Below are 18256 nucleotides of genomic sequence, written 5' to 3'. Positions count from 1 at the left end.
TTCATCTGTTATCTGCATGCAGGTCGATGCAGGATATGCAGAAGGAAACAAATATTCAAACTGAGACTTTTTTAATCAGTTACATTTTTATCCAAACATGGAATGTTCTTACAAAATTGGACAACATTAATCATATATGGGGATGTTAAGTATTGCTGGTAAGATGTGGACATGAGCAAATTGTTTATTTTCACAGGCCCTGTGAGACAATAGTCATATTTCTACAGTATTTCAATCTATGTTGAGATTGAAAGTGTAAAATCTAGGAATTTTATCCAAACCATTTTCAAGTGTTCTGTATATGTGTATGACCACATAAATGACATATAATAAAGTGACCAGCTCTCCAAGTCTCTATGTACATTTGACTGACAGTTGTTCATTCTGCCACAAGCGGAAAAAAAGAAACCCTAGTATGTTACAGTAGCGTACATAATCTAATAAAGAACCCATTTGTGTTCGATATCTTATGCCAGTGGAGATCTAGCAGAACAAATTAAATTGACACATGCTGTCCCTAACAGGTAGGACACGTCTGGAATGCATTATAATCCCAGGTAATAATGCAAGTCTTGTCTGCTGACCACCTAATCCTGGTTGTAATATGTCCAAGGTCCTGGTAAAACAACTAAAAGTTCTGAATTACATCCTCAAATCCGAATGCTAAATGAGTAAACGTTGCACTGGAAATATTTTCACCCACAACAGGAACATGAAACAGCAAACAATTTAAGTTGTGAATGTATACTTCACTCGATATTCCTGAGCAAAAAGCTTTTACTTTTTACTTTTATGACCAGCACTAAGGGAACAGATGTTACAATGGCCCAGGGTTTGCTTAACTTCCTTTAATTGTAAAACGCGATCTGTAGATTTTCAATCTTCGGGCCGCCTTATCGACCTTAACTAAAGTTCGCAAATACATCCTTTGAAACCCGATGCTTATGCATGAGATGAGTGGATTATCTCAGCAAAGGTAAGCCATGCTCATGGGGGAGAGGTTTTAAGTTAAAGGTGCACCATCATGACCTCATGATCATCAGGATGGATCATCTCGCATGTAGCTGCAGAGAGAGCAGAGGCCCGTGGAAAGGGAGGAGCAGCACTCATGGGCGTCGATAGGATTGATAATGGTGTCACTAAGTCCAGCTGCCGCTTTTGTGACCTCATGTGACAAACACAGACCCATCTAACAATGGCCTGTTTTCATAGGGGTGTTTTTTTTAACACAATGCGGAGGAATACCACACTTGTGTGTGCTAGGTTTCCCATGTAGGGAGTCCTTCCACTTTGATAGACTGGATTTTGCGTTGTTTTATATAATAAATTTATATTATGATACTATAAAATGCATAGATTTTTTAATTTTTAATATTTTTTTCAATTAAACAAATTATATAACTTTTAATCTGTTGCATATTTTCAAGCCTCAAATATTTATACACCTTAGACTATTAGTTCTATTACTGTACAGCACTCTAGTGAAAACATACACAGAAGAATCACAAATGTCTGCATTTAATAAGACTGCATCAGCACGACATCCTCACGTGCTCTACTAACAGTGCATTAACATTGCGTATCCAGTTCCCAGTGGGCACAGATCCACGATGCACGTAATGCTGTTGCAGGAATATGTCCACACTCACCTTCTCTGCACATATTATCTCTGGTTTACCTTACAAAGGTAATTAAGTAGCAATTAAGTCACACACTGTGAAGTTTCTTGTCTGACAGCTGACAGCAGCCTCAAGTGTGGTCAGCTCAGTCAATGAAGGCGTCTGAGCACCACTAGGGAACAGGTGTCTTGTTTACTAAAATGAACAGGGCTGAGAGGAAAGTGGCTGTCACACAGAAAGCTTTCTGAAGCTAATGTAATGGAAAAATGTCTCAAAAAAAATACTTGCCCAACCATCACGCCATACAGCGTATTTCCATATCTTCTTTTTTTAATGATCTCTTCCACCTTTTGATGTAGTTCCGATGACTCACTGTCTCTAGTGACGCGCTGAAGAAAGAGGGTGTATGTCTCGTTGACTCTCCTGGGCTCTCCTGTTGCTAATTGTTGGACAGCCATAACAATTAGGTCACCTCGGAGTGTGTGTTTACAAAACCTACCAGTCCGAACCTGATACCCTTTGACTCACGTTGGGTGGCCACAACACACCAGGCACGTTGGGCCGGTGAAGTGTCATAACTACCTCACTTCACTACCGAGCTTGTTTTGGGCCACACACAGCAGCACCGTCCCTCTGACACGACCCGCTTTAACTCGGATCAAGTTTCCAGCCCATATCCAGTGCTGCACAGAACTCAGTCTGAACTGTTCTGTTTGGATGCAGTAAGTTACCGGATACCTATTAAACTGCCTCACAGCCTCTCCGAAGGATACTTTAATTTGTATACAACGTTTGTTCACTGCCTTTACCACTGTGGTCCATAATTGGACTTTTGCCATAGTGTTAATTACTGTGTGACTGGGCTGTACTGGGAAGATAGAGAAAACCACCAGACAACCATCATTTAGGTGATCCCTACAACGGTGACCCAGACTCACTTAAAAACTATATGTTGGTCAAAAGTATCAGGCTACATAACGTGTTTTTAGACCTACATTAGTAACCCAGATGGACACGCCATTAATAGAAGCAGAGAGGGAACATGGCACCGGTGTTTTTCACTCCTCTGCCCAGAAACAGTGTCGCCTCCACAGCTGCAAGTGTCCAAACGATTGGCTGCACCAGGATGGTGGTGGAGGGGACAGCCAGATCCATCATCAACCTGCCATTAACGCACACTCTCACCTGCCATTTATTTATGCTGCACTGTGCAGATCGTTTGGTGATAAAACGTAAACGAACTCGAAACGCAAATAAAAAAAATAGTGGTTAATACGTCGCGTAAAGTGAACTTTCATAATTCGCCCGAAGAGGACGCTAGTACCGCGTGAGGCGACGTATACGCAGTTGTGTAACGTTGCTGCCCTCTGTCGGTCACAAAGACACTTTCACCTTGAATTAAGTTGATCATGTCATGCAGACCCCATGGACGGCTGAGTAAAATAGCAGAGGGAGGAAACCACATCAAAAGATAAATATATTCAAATGTTGGTTTAAGTCATGCTTAACACACGCAAAAAATTATATCCCTGCAATATATCCTCTGGACGAGACACTCGTTTGAATCAGGAGACTGGTAGACTGAAAGACAATCACAATATATATATCAAATTAGACTTATTGATGCTCAGCACCTGAATGTGTTTAGAATCATACAGCTAATCCGGTATGAAAGAAGAAAAAATATTCTGCCAAACATTGCTCTAAATTAACCATATTGCTACAATAACAAATGAGGATGAGTTGAAGTAATAATCTTTAGAAATCTCAATGTAGAAGACCCAATAGCATGGTCATCTAATTTAAGCCCACACCCCTATGACAGAAACCTTTAAAACATCGAGTTCAGTCATACTGAGGACATCCAGCTGTATGTTCACAAGGACAACTGCATTCCCATTGTCTGACATTTCACATTTCCACCATCTTTCCAGACACAGACAATGTTTTTCTTATTCATGACCGTGTCAGTAATGCCTTAAAAATACATGATAATACATGAAGAATGTTAACCACACGTGTAATCTTAAAGGATACAGATTTAACAAAACATCTTTCATTGTGCTTCTACTTTAATCTTATTTTGGGGGTTAATTTTAATAGATCATAACAACTAGTTTGATGACTTAGCTGATGGATTTAATAATCATACAGTATCAATCAGTTGGTATAACAGTCTCACACTCCAAGAACTTCTAAATGTTTTGAAAACCGCTGAATTACTTAAATGAAAACCGACAAAACTGTAATCATTCTAACTCTATATTACATAGTCAAATTATATTATACATATACAAGTTCCCTATTAGGGAATTGCTGTAGTAACTTTATGACATAGTATATTTTAAAAGTCGAGGATTAGTTCATTAAGCAAATCATTTGTTCCTAGAAATATGACATTTGTGAGTTGTATGATTTGCTTAATGATCTACTAACAACAACAAAAAAGAACGTCGATAATCCAACGGGAGATTATCCCATTAATCCAACGTGAGATTATCCCAATAATCCAACGGGAGAACTCCGTTCACATGTGTAGGGCAAAGCCAGCTTTGGGTTCACAGAACACACTTCATCTCGACAGTCTACTCTTCATCAACCTCTTCGTCTGGGCAACAGTAGTATTCAACAAAACAAATTTGTCCATCGTCATTCCGTACAAGATACTGTAAGGAAAGGAAACCTCGACTGTCCGTTCTCACGGACACCTTACAGGACAGAGCCAAGGCCTTGGTAGAGGGCTTCAGCAGCGACATCTTGTACCTGTGTGAAAGGGTAACAGAACACCAAAATACACTCATATCACTCAGTGGTTACACATAGTCTAGTAGGTTTTTCAGTAGGTAATTTTGTTACATTGCATTTTTAGACCCGTGTAGAAACAAAAGTGTTCAAGATGTATCTGAATACACACAAACCCATAAGCTATACCAGCCAAAGCTTTTCTTCAGTGACATTTAGACTACCTCCTGCCATGTGTCTGTCATCTACAAGGAATTTGCCTCCTCGTGCTGTCAAAAATGCACAAGTCAACACACCTATTGACGTTGGGATTCACTTTTGAATCATCATACCTGTTAGTCTGTGTCTTAGTGCACTGGAAGAGCTCCATCATTTCAGAGTCTTTGGGGTAGTCATAATGAGCATTCCCAGAATTCCCAAATGTGGACAATCTGGAAAGGAAATCCAAAAAAGATTAAAATCGATTTGAAAATGTGGAATCAGTTCTTTTGAACTGAAGAGTGAAGAGTATTGGCAAATGTTAACATAGTTCTTAAAATAACGCAGACATAATACAATACAGTAAGAACAGATGTACCTTCATCCCATACAACAGCCCTGGTTCATAGCCATGCGAAAACACAGTTAAATGTTTCACTGATGAATTTGGAAATAAGTAAAGGCAACAGTGTTCACAAAGAAAGTGGTAGCACGGTTTCTCCTGTTCTCTATGGTTACATGACTTGTATTGATAAACTGACTGGCTTGCACATTACAGATGCTCTTTCTCCCCATATGCCAAGGGGCGAGAACATTCAGTGGCCCAGCACGTCTGAATAACCTAGCTGTCAGGACACAGGTATGCATTCATATTCACATTATCAACATTGTAATATTGCACCATGCAAAGAATGTCTGCACCTGAAAAAGGGATGACTCGGTGACATGGTTAACTGCAGGACCTCACTGGTCATATCCAGCTCTGAAAACGCCTCTTTCAGGCTGTCTGACTGAAGTATCACTTTGTTGGTGACATTAGTGCTACAGAAATCAAAGTCGAGAGGCTCCTCGGGTTCCTGGGTGTTGATCTTGCAGACGGTAACCACACCTCCCTCTTCCAGGAACAGGGTTAGCGGGTAGCCATAGCCATTGTAGCACATTCTGAGAGCTGTGCTCACTCCTTAACAGCAAAGAATAAGAAGAAAAAAAAAAACACAAAGTGACCTTCATGCAACACACACAGACTCAATTTCATATATGAATCTAGACTGCTAACATAGTTTACTGTACTGCTGTAGTATATAACAAACCATGGCATGATAGTAAGTGATGCACTACACTCCAAAAGCACAGGTTGTACCCAGCACAGGGCACCACAGCAGCCTGCAATACTTGCCTGGAACTGTGCTACCCCCAAAGATGGTGAGGCAGTCCAGAAGCACAGTTAGGTTTACCTGAAACCCAATTACATCCTCTTTGATTGTGAATTCCTGAAATATGTCTGCCTACAAGACCAGAAAATGAAGGACTGTTAAATATTTTAGCAGTTTTTCAAATTGACAATATTTCCACATATTGTACTTAGAAAACCAACCTGAATGAATGCATTTGCTTGAAGGCATTTGGAATCTTCTACAGTAACTTTTAAACCATTCTGTGTTGCATTAAATATTGCATGATCTTTGAAGGATATGGCTTTCAGGATGTTGGAGAGGTTCCTCACGTTATCCAAGCTAGCTATTAGGATGTACTCGTCACTCTCGGACTGGGACTGGGTTGACAAAGGCATGCTTCCTTATAACGCCAAAACCTGAAATGACATTAGTTGGGCTCATTACAACCAAAATCACCTTAGAATATCAACCCTATAGTCGTGTTAAGTGTGGATCTAATACCAAAATCAACAAGAATATTGCAAGGACAGGCTTCGTAAATGCAAATATTAAATCACTGACTAACGATACAACACAAAATTTAATTTCACGCATTTTTCGTTGTCTCCGAAATAAAATCTTGCTAGCTAGCAGTTAGCAAACTAGCTAGCTATCTTGACTATCTTTTTGATCAAATGTTCAAATGCTCAAAAAGTGTGATTGTACATTGTTCAAAAACACAAGTAGTAATAGCAATGGTTACACTTACTTGACATCTGACAAAAGGGTTAAAACTCCTGTTATCAAAACCATCCACACTTCTAGGGTCGCCCTTTATTTACTTCACCGGTACTGGTGTTCGTTGTTCCCGCTTGTGTCGCTGGCATGCGCTGTCGGTCCACTTGAGTATACTATCTGTACTTGAGTATACTATCTGTACTTGAGTATACTATCTGTACTTGAGTATACTATCCGTACTTGAGCATACTATCCGTACATGAGCATACTATCTGTACATGAGTAAACTATCTGTACATCAAATCAAATATACCTGGATATGAATTGCAAGTCTTCACAAATCCAGGGTAATTTTATTATTTCCAAATGTTATACTGCTTTATAAGATAAAAATAAACAAAACTTAGTTGCAAATATCACTGAACACTAAAGCCACTAAGATGCCTCTTCAGCAGTTATTAAAACCCAACGCTAATGAACGAAATTATGTGGACTAGGTTTTATATTTTAGGTTACGTTACTGTAACCGTATTTTATTCATTTTGTTATTATTATTTAAATGTATTACATTTTTTATCGGTTTCATCTATTAGCCTAGCTGTCATACTGGGGATGGTTTATTACTTGTTGATCTAAATAATTTAGTTGAAAAAAATATTTATACCGTAACTTCCGTCTAATCGACGATTTCCAAACGACCGGAAGTTGAATACTGTTCTACAAAAGAAACATCCGCCCGAACGTAACAGGGATGCCGGGCTGATGCAGCTTAAAAGAATGGGATAGTCAGGGGGTTAATTCCTTAACACCGGTCATACAAAACATATTGTACATTAAAATTTTGCTTTCCACATTTTTTTAAGATTCAGAAAACAGTACTATCTGGAATAATAACCACATTAGGAAAGTCTGAATGCGCTGTGTAAAAACTTGAGTTAGTATTTCGGATCGTGGTCCCCCCCCCGCCGTCCGTGTGGAGTGAGACGAGCCGAGCGTCACCCTGGCGACACACAGGAGCGGAGGCGCAGCTCGGTCGGTGGGAAACTCTGTGCCACATAACCGAGTGGAGACTGGAGGAGTGATCACCGACCTAGCGGCTTTATTAGGCGAGAATCTCTCATTCTACACGTCTCATATCGGTCCAGTAAGCTTCAGAACCAGTCTGTTTTCTATAATTAAAGGTCCACATAGTTTATTAATTAACATTGATCAGCTCCTTCGCTCTTGTTTTGCTAGCCTAGCAAGTAGCCTGTCCGGCTAGCGCGCGCGCGCGTGTGTGTGTGTGTGTGTGTGTGTGTGTGTGTGTGTGTGTGTGTGTGTGTGTGTGTGTGTGTGTGTGTGTGTGTGTTAGCTGATGGCGGCTGCAGCTCTCCCAGTGAGAGTGTGTGCAGTTACCTCCGTGTTATCACAGGATAATCCTTTATTTAAACACACACAGTGAGTGTGCGACCTTTAATTGTGTTAATATGATATTTTACCCAACAGGTGTCATGGCTAATGACCCACTGTCTGAGGCTGGGCTTCATTACGATGAACTCAACAAGTTGCGCATACTTGAGCCTGATGTTGGCCAGAAGACCACAGAGCTTAAGGAGGAGTGCAAGGACTTTGTTGACAGTATGTTTGTCGTACTCTGTAAATATCATAATAATTATGACCAAACAGTTTCTTTTTCCAGTAAAGTCAATGATCCAACCCTATCACTTCTCTGAAAATAGAAATTGGCCAGTTTCAGAAGATAGTGGGTGGACTGATTGAAATGGTGGATGAATTGTCCAAGGAAGCAGAAACGGAGAAGTTGAAGGTATATGTTGTAAGCACATAAAAAAATGCGTTACATTTAAATCAGTTAAGTCGATGTGACGTGTTAATATTTTATAGGCCATAGGAGCCAGAAATATGCTGAAGTCAGTTGCAAAGCAAAGGGAGGCCCAGCAGCAGCAACTTCAGGCTCTGATCGCGGAGAAGAGGATGCAGCTAGAAAGGTAGGTGATGTACGGCATGTTGGTGTCGTGCATTCATATCTGTCCACACACATCCATAATTACTGTCTCGTTCCTATTTAAACATCCTCTGCTGCTCTTCGACAGGTATCGGATTGAATACGAAGCTCTTTGCAAAGTGGAGGCAGAGCAGAATGAATTCATTGACCAGTTCATTCTACAGAAATGAGCACGTGTCAAGTGTGTAGAGATGATGCTGTGGTTGACTCAGTTCTTTTCAGGAATTCACTATGATTGACAGGTCATTTATTTCTTTACATGGTGTTAACAGGCGTCCTTCCGAATACCTACCTGCACTTCTCCGTTTAAACAACAAACTACTCCATCAAGGCCAGTTCAGGGGTTGTAACATATGTCAAAAACAATTACATGAAAAATATTTATATAGAAATTGATATTTATACTATTTATATATATATACAAAATTGTAAATGTAATTTAATATCTTTTGCTACATGTTAATACAGTATTTGCTTCTTACTGTAAATAATTACAGCCTTAAAATGTTTTTCTGTATATTATGTTCTTTTTGTGATTTGAATCATTTTTATATTGAGCCTTTTAATTTCCTGAAATTCTTGATTGTCTGTTCATGGGACCACAACAGAGGCAGAAATTCAGTATGTTTAGAACCAAACAGACCATTCATTTATTTCTTTACACCACATTATTCAAACCTTACAAAAATGAAGCAACATTACTTTTACAAGCACCTTGTAAAGTTGATATATATTTGAATTAAAAAACTTGAACATCTCGGTCTTCATTTTATAAATCAAACAGCATTCTGGGGGACAGCACTTTGTTTTGAATCAGTTCAGAAGACCAAATTAGGTCACCATGAGTTGAATTAATAGGAAAATAATCTATAAACATTTCAGAAAATTAGTTAATTCTCACTTTAGTTTATTAAGATTGTATTTAACTTCATAAGGCACAGTAAATAAAAACAGGTCGATTCTTTGTGTTGTAAGGAACACTTAAAGAAAAGGGATGTGGAAATCATAGTAAATGAAAAAAGCTGAAATAAAACAAATCTATTTGTGTTTCTTGGACTTTGATGAAGCTTTTCCACCTGGAGGAGAGGAGCAATACGCGGAGCTACACAGCATGGTGAGTAGCAGCAAGACGGGAACGACGAGATACGGCGCGTAAATGGACACAAGGGTCAAACGCTCCTGTAACGTCTGTGGACCCGCCGGAGGAAAGTTATGGAATAAGATGTGACCCAGTATGGGGATTAGACTGGTGGCCACATGGGTGGAGTACACGATGACCGGAGTCCTGATCCATCTGCAGTTGCCTAAAATAAAAAAAACACCTTGCTGACATCACAGGAGAGCGCACAGGTTTTATACGAAACAGGCTGGACATCATCCCTGTAATTAATGTTTTGATCATGCGTTACTGACCTTTTAAAAATGCATACACCGCCACGGGAAAAAACGGCAACTGAAGAAGTGCTTCGCAGTATATGAAGGATCTGAACCAGACAGGCGGGTCCAGCACCATCGGATCTTTAAATTCGGAAGCATACCACTGCAGCAAGTTTTTCAGCTGCAATACACATGATTATTGGAATGAACGATAACGATGGCACTGTGGTTTAATATAGATGTTACTACTAGATCAAGACCAGAAGATAGCTCAACAAACCGAGAACTTACTGATTGAGGATACACTCGTTCAGGCAGCAGTGCTTGAAGATCAATGAAAAGAGTAATGGGGATATGCGACGCAAAATAGATGAGAAATATTATTTCCAAAGTCCTAAGTAACATTTTATAAAAGTAAAAACGTGTGCAAGTCAATTAAATGGAACCTAAGTGAACATCCAGCGGTCTCCGCAGGCAGCGTTAAAACCAAAGGGGAAAACGTACGAAAGGCAACGTTGCATAAGGTCTCCCTATCGCTCTTCCTATTGGATGATCGTCTCGCTTGATCAGGATGGGGGCGGGTCATTGTTTGAACTTTGGTTGACGTTAGTAGAGCATAGAACAGATTTTCGACCTTTGTTTTAAAGAGCCAGTTTAATTAGGAAACACCATTGACCACTGAATAAGAGAAAGTGCGATGTAAAATCAAACTGAATAAAAACGGGAAAAAAAGTATTTAAACTGAATGACTGTCCAGTTCTTCAAAATGTTCCACTGTCCATGCAGGACTAAGAACTTGTGTGCTTTTTGCTGATCCTTGGTGGGTCAGTCCTGTTCGTGATGTTGAATATTTAGTTTGTTGCTGTATCCATCAATGTACGGCTTGCCACATCCACGTAATCCTGCAACACAGATGACGGCCTTTCATCACGCATCTGACAACAGTACGGTCACAGAGGGTGACCACACGTCCTCTTCTAAAGACCTACAAAAATGTGTTTGGCTGGGATTTCTAAAGTGAGTTGGGCTCTCCTCTCATGCTGGTGTTTGCTTGCATACACTCTGACTACCTCCTTTTTGAAAACCAAAATCTGATCACCCTGATTAATATAAGAAAATAAACAAATTAATTCATTCTTTCATTCATTCACCCACCGTGTCATTCTCAATGACATCCTCCAAGATTCTGACCAGGTCTGAAAAGGACGGTCTGGCAGTATATGGATCCAACCAGCAATCTTTCATGATCTGCAGTCTGAGGAGGTAAACATCAGATTCCTCTCAGTGAGAACATGCAACGTTTTCTTTAGCAGTTCTGGAGCTGGACCAGGTGAGTAAGAGTACAGAAAGGTGAACTGTACTGTAGAGTACAAAGGTACAGCTGGACAAACAACACGGTCTTTGAGATCATGACGTCCCAATCTCAAGGCCGAATAAAGAGATAAGGTGGGCCTACGCTTACATCTCAGGACGGCAGCTCTCCGGGCATGCATTCCGGCGGCCAGCACAAATATGATACACCACTTCCTCCGACGTCTCCAGATTGGGGTAAGGCAAGCTGCCTGTGAACAGTCCCCACAGTTTTATTTTTGCGGATTTGAATGAGACTTTAGGTTGGACTTGTAGATAGGGCTATTGTATGCCACATTACTCACCAAAGGTCTGTAGTTCCCAGAGTACAATGCCAAAAGCCCACACGTCCCCCTTGAAGCTGTAGTAGTTGCTGCGGAAGTACTCAGGAGGGTACCAGCGTAAGGGCACACGTTCCTAGGAGAACAAGGCCACGTTCAAAGCTTCGTGAGGAGGCTTTAACGGTTTAAGGCGCTGTGCGGCTGTGCTAAATGCTGACCGACCCTGTGATGCTTTTTCCGGGTGCTGCGTCTGCTTCTCATGCACGTCAGGTCCCTGGCCAGGCCGAACTCCGCCACCTTGACTTCCCACGGGAAACGGCTCACCAGAATATTCCGTAAGGCCAGGTCACAGTGCACCACCTGTAGAACGCACAGAAGAATCCAGAACACAGGGTGTGTCGCTCTCCCAACACCCACCACATCTACAAGGCTGTGGGAAACACGTTTGACGCTTGACCCAGGAAGTGATACCATTTTGGATCGCAGGTGCTCCATCGCCAGGGCGATGTGGTAGGAGGCGATGGTGAAGAGGCTCTGTATCTCGGGGTCGTCTCGCAATTTCTCCTGATGCGTCTGGACGAAGTTGCGGAGGGTCCCGTAACTCACGTACTCCATGATCAGCACAAAGGGCTCTACCAAGCGGGCGGGGTACCGGGAGACTTGCATCAGAAACGTGACTCGTCACCGCAGTGAAACTGCAGTGTGTGTGTAATAAGTGAAAATGTTCTGCGCTTCATTTTCAACAGTGGAGCGGAGGCTCGTCTTGGACTCTCACCCTCTGTAGTGTTCCACTCAAGCAGCTGAAGAACATTCTTATGGTAGACCAGCTTTCTCATAATAGACACCTCCGTCTGTATGTGCTTAGGAGTGACACCTAGTGGCGACAAGCCACATAGACATGTAATTAAACTAAGGCAAAAGCAAAGTGTGACAGGATACATCACAATCTCACGCTAGTTTCTGTTGCTTTTAATTAGCTGCTGACTTGCACACTGCAGTGTAATAGTATTTGGGGGGAATTTCTTACCTTCTTTAGAGATTTTGCAGGTGATGAGTGAGTGCCCCTTGCACGTGCCTCTCAACATTTTGGCCTTGTAGTACGCTCCCTCTCTCCCGGCCTTGATTAGCTGGATGAGGTTTAGATCCGACTTCATGACTCTGGGGTTCTGAAGACACAGAGCCTCTAATATGTTACGGTTCGTTCACTTTTCGTCTGCATTATGCTCATTCACATTCCTCTGTCTGAACAACACAGCGGTGTGTGGAGGGTTCGTGTGGAATTTCCCACAGAAACCAAAAAACGACCAATCTTAACCGTGTGTGATGTACGGCGCGTCGGACCTGTTGCGGCAGTTTCCACAGTAACCGGGTGCTCTGCCTGTTCTTCGCTCTTTGGAAGTGAGTCTCTGTAGGACCGCTCAACGGCGGTATGACGGTCACGTCCTGCGGGGCGGCGCTAGACGCAGGAGGGGAGGTGTGGGGAGGCGCGAACGCCGGCTTCTTCGGCTGGAGCCGCCGGATGGTTTTCCTTAGAGCTCGATACCTGGTGAGGAGGATTAATAACTTCTCAAACCTGGTCCTCAGAAGATCTCAGCCAGTACAGGCTTTTGTTCTGGACCAGCACACAGCATGGCTGAGCCAGATGAACTGTGGTCTACAGCCATGCCTTCGCTAGAGTACAGAGGGATCAGAAATAGGCTAGCAAACACAACCACAACCACAACCAGGATTCCACACATCAGCTCATTGGTCAAGACCTTCTGGAGGTTAATCGAAAGGGTCAGAAAGGACAATACCAATCTGAGTGACGGAAGGAAGCACTTGAGAAGTGATGGCAAGTGCCACAGATCTAAACAGATTGTGAGTGAAGACTTTCTGATCCAGTTTACTTTTTGATCCACAAGATCCCGCAGAAAACGGTGAAGAGGGCAGTCAGAGCTGAGACGCTGATGAGAACGTAGTGTGTGTGGTCCAGAGCACCTTCAGAATCTACAGAAACAAGACGCATGGGAAAGGTCATGTGACATACCACAACAAACAGGAAAACAAATGAGGCCACATGCTGTATACCAGACCTGGTCTTAAATATCTTGCCTGTGATATCATATCCCCCCTGCACCTCTGCCCCCGCTCCTGTCCCCGTCCCCGTCCTCGTCCCCACCCTCGTCCCCGTCCCACAACAGGCTTTGTTTAAGATGACGAGCCTTTTGTCCTCATTATTTTCTTTTCAGTAAATGAAATGTGACTGGATTTAAATAAAACATTTTCAGTCACCGAAATGCATTCAGGTATTTATGTTCAGCTAAAGTAGCAGTAACGAAAAGTGCTGTTAGTGGACACAGTGTTGAAATCGTGAGAAATAAACTCTGTGTTGTTCCAGTTGAACTACAGAGAAAGCAGTGTGTACCAGCGTAAACATCAAGGCACACTCCCCGTCCTTCCTGCTAGCATCTCCAGCCTGTTAATACCTACATTGTGTCTCATTAATTGGAGAACATCCCCACCCACTAGGTTATGTTAAAAGCGATATGTGCACTTACTTGTTGAATTACTACAAGGTGCCATACTGTGTTCCCTTAAGTGGACGATGGCGTCGGCTCCGGATGTCCCAGCTCTTAAAGAGGAGTTAGGAGAACTAAAACGAAAGGAAAAAAGCTCTTCAACCAACCGAGCAATGTGTTAATTAGAAAGTAGCTTGTGAGCAGCCATTTAATTGGTTTGCCTAAGTCAGTAACACCATACAAAGTAATAACACAAGCATAGCACAGGAACCAGTAGGCTTGGTAATAGTCACGCGATAGATACGGCATGAAGAAAGACAAGAGACAGGTTTGCTGAAATAAACCTGTACTGTAACTAGATTTAATTATGTGGCGACAACAACAGTGATTAATTAATCTAATCAAACTTGGATTTAATACATTTTAAATTGGTGATTTTCCATGGATCACCGCTTTATAAACTTTTGGCATTCTAAAGACGCTTCTTTAATGAACCACTCTGGACGCTTGTCCCAGAGTTGAGATTATAGTGGGAACTGTAGTGAGGTAGAAGAGGTTTCCAGTGAAAGGGAATGTTTTGGACAGAGGTGCATCATTAGCTCTGTGACCCAAGTGTTTGTTATATTCATGCAAGAAAGTCAACATAGTTCACGGAAACTCCATCTTCACACAGCTGACGAAAGACCACTGTCCGAAACATCCTGTTTCTCTGGAAACGTACTTCTCTGCAATCTGACCATTTTTATCACCAGAACCACCATTGCTTGTTTTAGCATTAAATTTAAAGCAGGAATAATTTGAAAAGGGAATTCATGTAAAACCAAACCTAAAAGGCACAGATGAATAATAATAAAAAAATACTAATATTTATCCCAAACTAAACATCTAGGAAAATGACAAAATTCTAAATTCTGACACAAGAATTCTGCAAAACAGATGTGCCCAAATCTATAACATCCTATTTCAAACCAAAGGAAGACCTTCAAAAGTGTACCATCTGCAGAGGAAATAATGGATACGACTTTCCATTAATTTAAACTAACTGGAAGTATAAACACTTACGACTTAATTACTTTCTAAGGTTTCCAATCTAGCAGTTCAAACGACCTCCAACCCTGGATCAGTATAAAAGCGCGTCGTTCATATGATCAGTGAACAGTTCTTCTCCTAAACCCGTGCGTGTGTGGGGAACACTCACCTTCTTGATGTTGGAGCGGAGCTCCCCAGACCACTCTGACTCATCTCATCTCACTTGCTGCTCACTTGACCTTCTCGCCAGGGTGAATGACGACCGCTGGTGGCCAGGTGCAGCGGACGAGCGCGCGCGTGTTGGGGAACGGTAGCGGTGCGTGAGCAGCGCAAAGAGCGCGAGGGGAGGGGAGGGATAGGGGGGGGGGGGGCTTGAGGCCGGCCGACTTCCTGACAGGCACGCGGCCTCTGCTGACAAAAGAGGCGTGTCTGACAACACCGGCCAGCTAGAGTCTCACGGAGAGGGGGGGGGGGGGGGGGGGTGGACCGGTGAGCACGCGCTCCTAGGGGCTCCGGCGCGAGCGGAGGGGCTTCTGCAGCGTTTCGGGGAAGACGCGCCTGTGGCGGTCTGCACTGCAGCACTGGAGCTGCACACCTGCGGTTTCCTCTGCTGCTCCCTGCAGAAAAAGGCGCCTGACGCAAAACGCAAGTGCTCGACTTCTCTTGCAAACGACACCAAGAGACGACAGCGGCTGTTCTGTTGCATCGGATGAATTTAATTGGTTGCTTGGATATTTGTTACAGACCAACGGCATCACTTGATATACATCTACATTTTTACAGTTCATTTTCAAATACATCCTTGTTGTAATTGGCATATTTACAAAATGTATGTACATTTAATGTCAGTGCAATGTCTTTTTATTATTTAAACACTTTACAAAATAAAGTTCATTAAATTAATATATTTGTGCCAATTAATTTAACAAAACTAAGCAGAAACAAAAGTTACATGTCAGTAGTCGATTGCACTACCTGCCAACCAATAGTAATTGATTTTTTATGAAGTATTAATAAATTATCCCTGTATCAAAAAATGTCTTTAAAAGTCATGTGAATATTTGTAGACACAGGCTGGTGAGGGGGGGGGGGGTTTCCAGCAAGCCACTCGTTACGCCAAGCAAACGCCGATTTCAAAGTGAGCAGAGTGAATTACTGTTGTCAAACACAGACATATTCTTCCCATCTAATGCTCAATACAGCATTTTTCATTTCAACATTGGGACATCTCTTCATTAAAACACTGCTTAAAGCTGATATAAATTATTTGCAAGATGATTCACAAGTCTAATATTTGACTAATAAATTACATTAACACAGTTGTGTTTAATTTAGTTTTTTTTACAAGAATTAAGCATTTTCTTGTTGCCAAATACTTAAATAAATCATAACACAGTTTTAAAGTATTGCAGAAATTGTGGGGTCCAACGTGAAGCACTTTCCCAATTCCAGACCCAGTGTAATGACCACTTTACTCAACTCAAATGACCACTTTACTCAACTCATCAGAAGTAATTTGGTGGGTGGGTTCAGGGGCTTGAATGAGTCATTGTTTTAAATTAACTTTCACAGTGTTAAGATGGCTCTGTAATGGAGACTCTCCACAGAGGTGCTACAACTATGGCATGGTTTAAAGCCACACAACCTGGCTACCACCAGTGCTACTTCCGCTCAGTGTGGGGCCCTTATAAGGTTTGTCGTGCTGACAAGTCGTTCACAGAACGTTGGCCTCATAAACCGCCACTCTCTCACATTCTGCCACCAGAACTTAGTTTTGTTATTCAACGACACCCGCTGCGTTAGAAACTTTGCCACGATACCGTGACACTGTTTCGCGAGAGCACCCTCCTCAGTCACGCACGCATTTGGCTACTGTACTGAAGTACCACCACGATTTTAGCAGGAAATAAAGTGACGACAGGAACATTCTAATGATACTGATGATGATGACGATGAATCATAGTGAGGTATGATGACCAGGTGTTATTAAAACAAATGTCACTGAAAAATAAAAAAGTCCTCAGGATAAAACGTGTTTAAGATAGCAAATTAACGAGATATATACCGGCTCGCAGAGACGCTTGGTCAAGAGACACTGCCAACCCGAGATATAAATGAAAAGTCAGCGGTGATGTTCTGCGTGGTTCAGGTGCTGCGGAGGGAATTCAGCAGTGGCGTGTGGGCTGGTACTTGAGCAGGTCAGCAGTGCTCTCGCTCCCCGATGGGAGCCGTTCACGGACACGCGCTTCAGGGATCGCAGTAATACTGTCTCGCCGACACCCACTTAACGATCAACGGTTGTTGGAGAACAGCAACAACAAAAAATAGAATGTGAGGTAGTGTACGACCTTCAATTCTGGTTGAAAGAAAATCCTTTGGAAAGCGCAAAGCCCGCTAAGCATTAGTTTCAGTCCGAACAGAGTTAGAAAAGTATCTTTCGTCCAATAACAACATCCCCCTGTTGAGTTTATGATTCAGGTTGGAATCGGCCGTCCGAGTCTGGCTTGTATGATTTCTGCCTATTGTTATTACACACAAACATGAAAGAAATGGGAGACGCCTGCCCTCACAAGTTGATCAATACACGAGTATAATTTCTAACATGACATCAAACTTGGGATTTGGGGTTTGAGTGTGGCAAGAAACAACAGAACTTAGTGAAGGGATGTGTGTGCAGCGGAGGACATCTGTGCTGATGTGGTGGTGTTCTTATTCACTCCTCCACCTTCTCCCTCTCTCACGCCATCCCTCCACTCCTGTGGTCCACCTTCCACAGTAGTGGTTAAGCTCCCGGCCTCCTCAAAACGGGTCGAGAGAGACGTCACCTCCGAGCTGAGCTGTGCTTCGAGTAATCGACGCTCCTCGGTTTCAGTCGGGCAGCCTTAGGTCGGCCGCATGAGTGTTTGAGTTTTTGTTGCCATTTTGTGGCACAGTAAAGGGGGGGGGGGTGTGGGCGTGGCAGGCGCATACTGAGAAATATAAGTGCCTTTAAAGTGGAAGAGCATGACTTCACTGAAGCACGCAGTACTTCTTATAGTCCGACTCGAAGTCCTCGTCCATACTAGTAGTGTCCGCCATCTTTTTGCCATCAGTCTTGGGCAGGAACTGGGAGTAGTCCACTCCTTGCTGCTCATAGAAGAGGATGTAGGCCGAGTCCGTGTCGATCTCTTCCGCGTGAACCTCCTGGGAACGGGACAGAGGCGGACGTGAGCTCTTGGCGGTCGGCTCTCGCTCAACACGGAAACGGGAGAGGCGCGAGAGGTGA

The 18256-nt window shown here is 42.6% G+C and overlaps 5 protein-coding genes across 11 annotated transcripts in view; 1 reads left to right on the top strand and 4 right to left on the bottom strand.

Moving 5' to 3' along the window:
- Window positions 1-3138: 3138 nt before the first annotated feature.
- On the bottom strand, window positions 3139-7121 carry rad1 (RAD1 homolog (S. pombe)). Its single transcript, XM_076977144.1, has 6 exons — window positions 6483-7121; window positions 5935-6150; window positions 5737-5845; window positions 5262-5520; window positions 4694-4792; window positions 3139-4382 (listed from the first exon to the last, which is right to left on the bottom strand). Exons 2-6 carry the CDS (start codon window positions 6127-6129, stop codon window positions 4205-4207), a joined length of 840 nt encoding a protein of 279 aa, XP_076833259.1. The 5' UTR covers window positions 6130-6150; window positions 6483-7121; the 3' UTR covers window positions 3139-4204.
- Window positions 7122-7196: 75 nt separating this feature from the next.
- On the top strand, window positions 7197-9753 carry ift20 (intraflagellar transport 20 homolog (Chlamydomonas)). Of its 3 annotated transcripts, none has more exons than XM_076976868.1 (5): window positions 7197-7557; window positions 7937-8068; window positions 8170-8255; window positions 8333-8436; window positions 8726-9753. In XM_076976868.1, the coding sequence occupies exons 2-5, from the start codon at window positions 7942-7944 to the stop codon at window positions 8847-8849; spliced, it is 441 nt and encodes a 146-aa protein (XP_076832983.1). In that variant the 5' UTR covers window positions 7197-7557; window positions 7937-7941; the 3' UTR covers window positions 8850-9753. The 3 variants fall into 3 exon arrangements, with proteins under 3 accessions (XP_076832983.1, XP_076832982.1, XP_076832984.1); XM_076976867.1 differs by having other exon boundaries at window positions 7197-7595; XM_076976869.1 differs by having other exon boundaries at window positions 7207-7595; window positions 8542-9753.
- Window positions 9492-10255, bottom strand: tmem97 (transmembrane protein 97). The gene is made up of 3 exons (XM_076976866.1): window positions 10122-10255; window positions 9867-10011; window positions 9492-9757 (listed from the first exon to the last, which is right to left on the bottom strand). Exons 1-3 carry the CDS (start codon window positions 10233-10235, stop codon window positions 9492-9494), a joined length of 525 nt encoding a protein of 174 aa, XP_076832981.1. The 5' UTR covers window positions 10236-10255.
- A 337-nt stretch (window positions 10256-10592) lies between these two features.
- LOC143477966 (fibroblast growth factor receptor homolog 1) lies at window positions 10593-15343 on the bottom strand. Of its 2 annotated transcripts, none has more exons than XR_013121670.1 (12): window positions 15161-15343; window positions 14002-14096; window positions 13351-13450; window positions 12803-13004; window positions 12489-12627; window positions 12237-12335; window positions 11933-12093; window positions 11684-11821; window positions 11486-11597; window positions 11293-11388; window positions 10986-11085; window positions 10593-10732 (listed from the first exon to the last, which is right to left on the bottom strand). XR_013121670.1 is itself a non-coding variant. In XM_076976865.1 (12 exons), exons 1-12 carry the CDS (start codon window positions 15202-15204, stop codon window positions 10682-10684), a joined length of 1341 nt encoding a protein of 446 aa, XP_076832980.1. In that variant the 5' UTR covers window positions 15205-15343; the 3' UTR covers window positions 10593-10681. The 2 variants fall into 2 exon arrangements, 1 of the variants encoding a protein (XP_076832980.1); XM_076976865.1 differs by having other exon boundaries at window positions 11293-11392.
- Window positions 15344-16084: 741 nt separating this feature from the next.
- usp32 (ubiquitin specific peptidase 32) overlaps window positions 16085-18256 on the bottom strand; it is a 32379-nt gene continuing 30207 nt past the window's right edge. For all 4 annotated transcript variants that reach the window (XM_076975771.1, XM_076975773.1, XM_076975772.1 and 1 more), the window contains exon 34: window positions 16085-18174. In XM_076975771.1, coding sequence (XP_076831886.1) covers window positions 18001-18174 — 174 coding nt within the window. In that variant the 3' untranslated portion in view covers window positions 16085-18000. The remainder of the gene's footprint in view (window positions 18175-18256) is intronic.

The sequence above is a fragment of the Brachyhypopomus gauderio genome, chromosome 16, assembly GCF_052324685.1.
Source record: "Brachyhypopomus gauderio isolate BG-103 chromosome 16, BGAUD_0.2, whole genome shotgun sequence".
Classification (NCBI taxonomy): domain Eukaryota; kingdom Metazoa; phylum Chordata; class Actinopteri; order Gymnotiformes; family Hypopomidae; genus Brachyhypopomus; species Brachyhypopomus gauderio.
The sequence above is the reverse complement of the archived record's forward strand: the minus strand, read 5'-3'. Positions and strand labels throughout refer to the sequence as shown.

What these genes read in the sequence shown, in the direction of transcription:
- rad1 (XM_076977144.1), bottom strand. Translation starts at nt 6,129, where the DNA reads ATGCCTTTGTCAACCCAGTCCCAGTCCGAGAGTGACGAGTACATCCTA. An exon ending in AAGCAAATGCATTCATTCAG is followed by an intron (nt 5,846 to 5,934) that starts GTTGGTTTTCTA and finishes CTGGTCTTGTAG; the next exon opens with GCAGACATATTTCAGGAATT. An exon ending in TGGGGGTAGCACAGTTCCAG is followed by an intron (nt 5,521 to 5,736) that starts GCAAGTATTGCA and finishes TTTGCTGTTAAG; the next exon opens with GAGTGAGCACAGCTCTCAGA.
- ift20 (XM_076976868.1), top strand. Translation starts at nt 7,942, where the DNA reads ATGGCTAATGACCCACTGTCTGAGGCTGGGCTTCATTACGATGAACTC. An exon ending in GTGCAAGGACTTTGTTGACA is followed by an intron (nt 8,069 to 8,169) that starts GTATGTTTGTCG and finishes CTCTGAAAATAG; the next exon opens with AAATTGGCCAGTTTCAGAAG. An exon ending in CAGAAACGGAGAAGTTGAAG is followed by an intron (nt 8,256 to 8,332) that starts GTATATGTTGTA and finishes AATATTTTATAG; the next exon opens with GCCATAGGAGCCAGAAATAT.
- tmem97 (XM_076976866.1), bottom strand. Translation starts at nt 10,235, where the DNA reads ATGTTACTTAGGACTTTGGAAATAATATTTCTCATCTATTTTGCGTCG. An exon ending in AACGAGTGTATCCTCAATCA is followed by an intron (nt 10,012 to 10,121) that starts GTAAGTTCTCGG and finishes TGTGTATTGCAG; the next exon opens with CTGAAAAACTTGCTGCAGTG. An exon ending in GGTGTATGCATTTTTAAAAG is followed by an intron (nt 9,758 to 9,866) that starts GTCAGTAACGCA and finishes TTTTTATTTTAG; the next exon opens with GCAACTGCAGATGGATCAGG.
- LOC143477966 (XM_076976865.1), bottom strand. Translation starts at nt 15,204, where the DNA reads ATGAGTCAGAGTGGTCTGGGGAGCTCCGCTCCAACATCAAGAAG. An exon ending in TGTGGAAACTGCCGCAACAG is followed by an intron (nt 12,628 to 12,802) that starts GTCCGACGCGCC and finishes CTGTGTCTTCAG; the next exon opens with AACCCCAGAGTCATGAAGTC. An exon ending in CTGGGAACTACAGACCTTTG is followed by an intron (nt 11,393 to 11,485) that starts GTGAGTAATGTG and finishes GACTGTTCACAG; the next exon opens with GCAGCTTGCCTTACCCCAAT.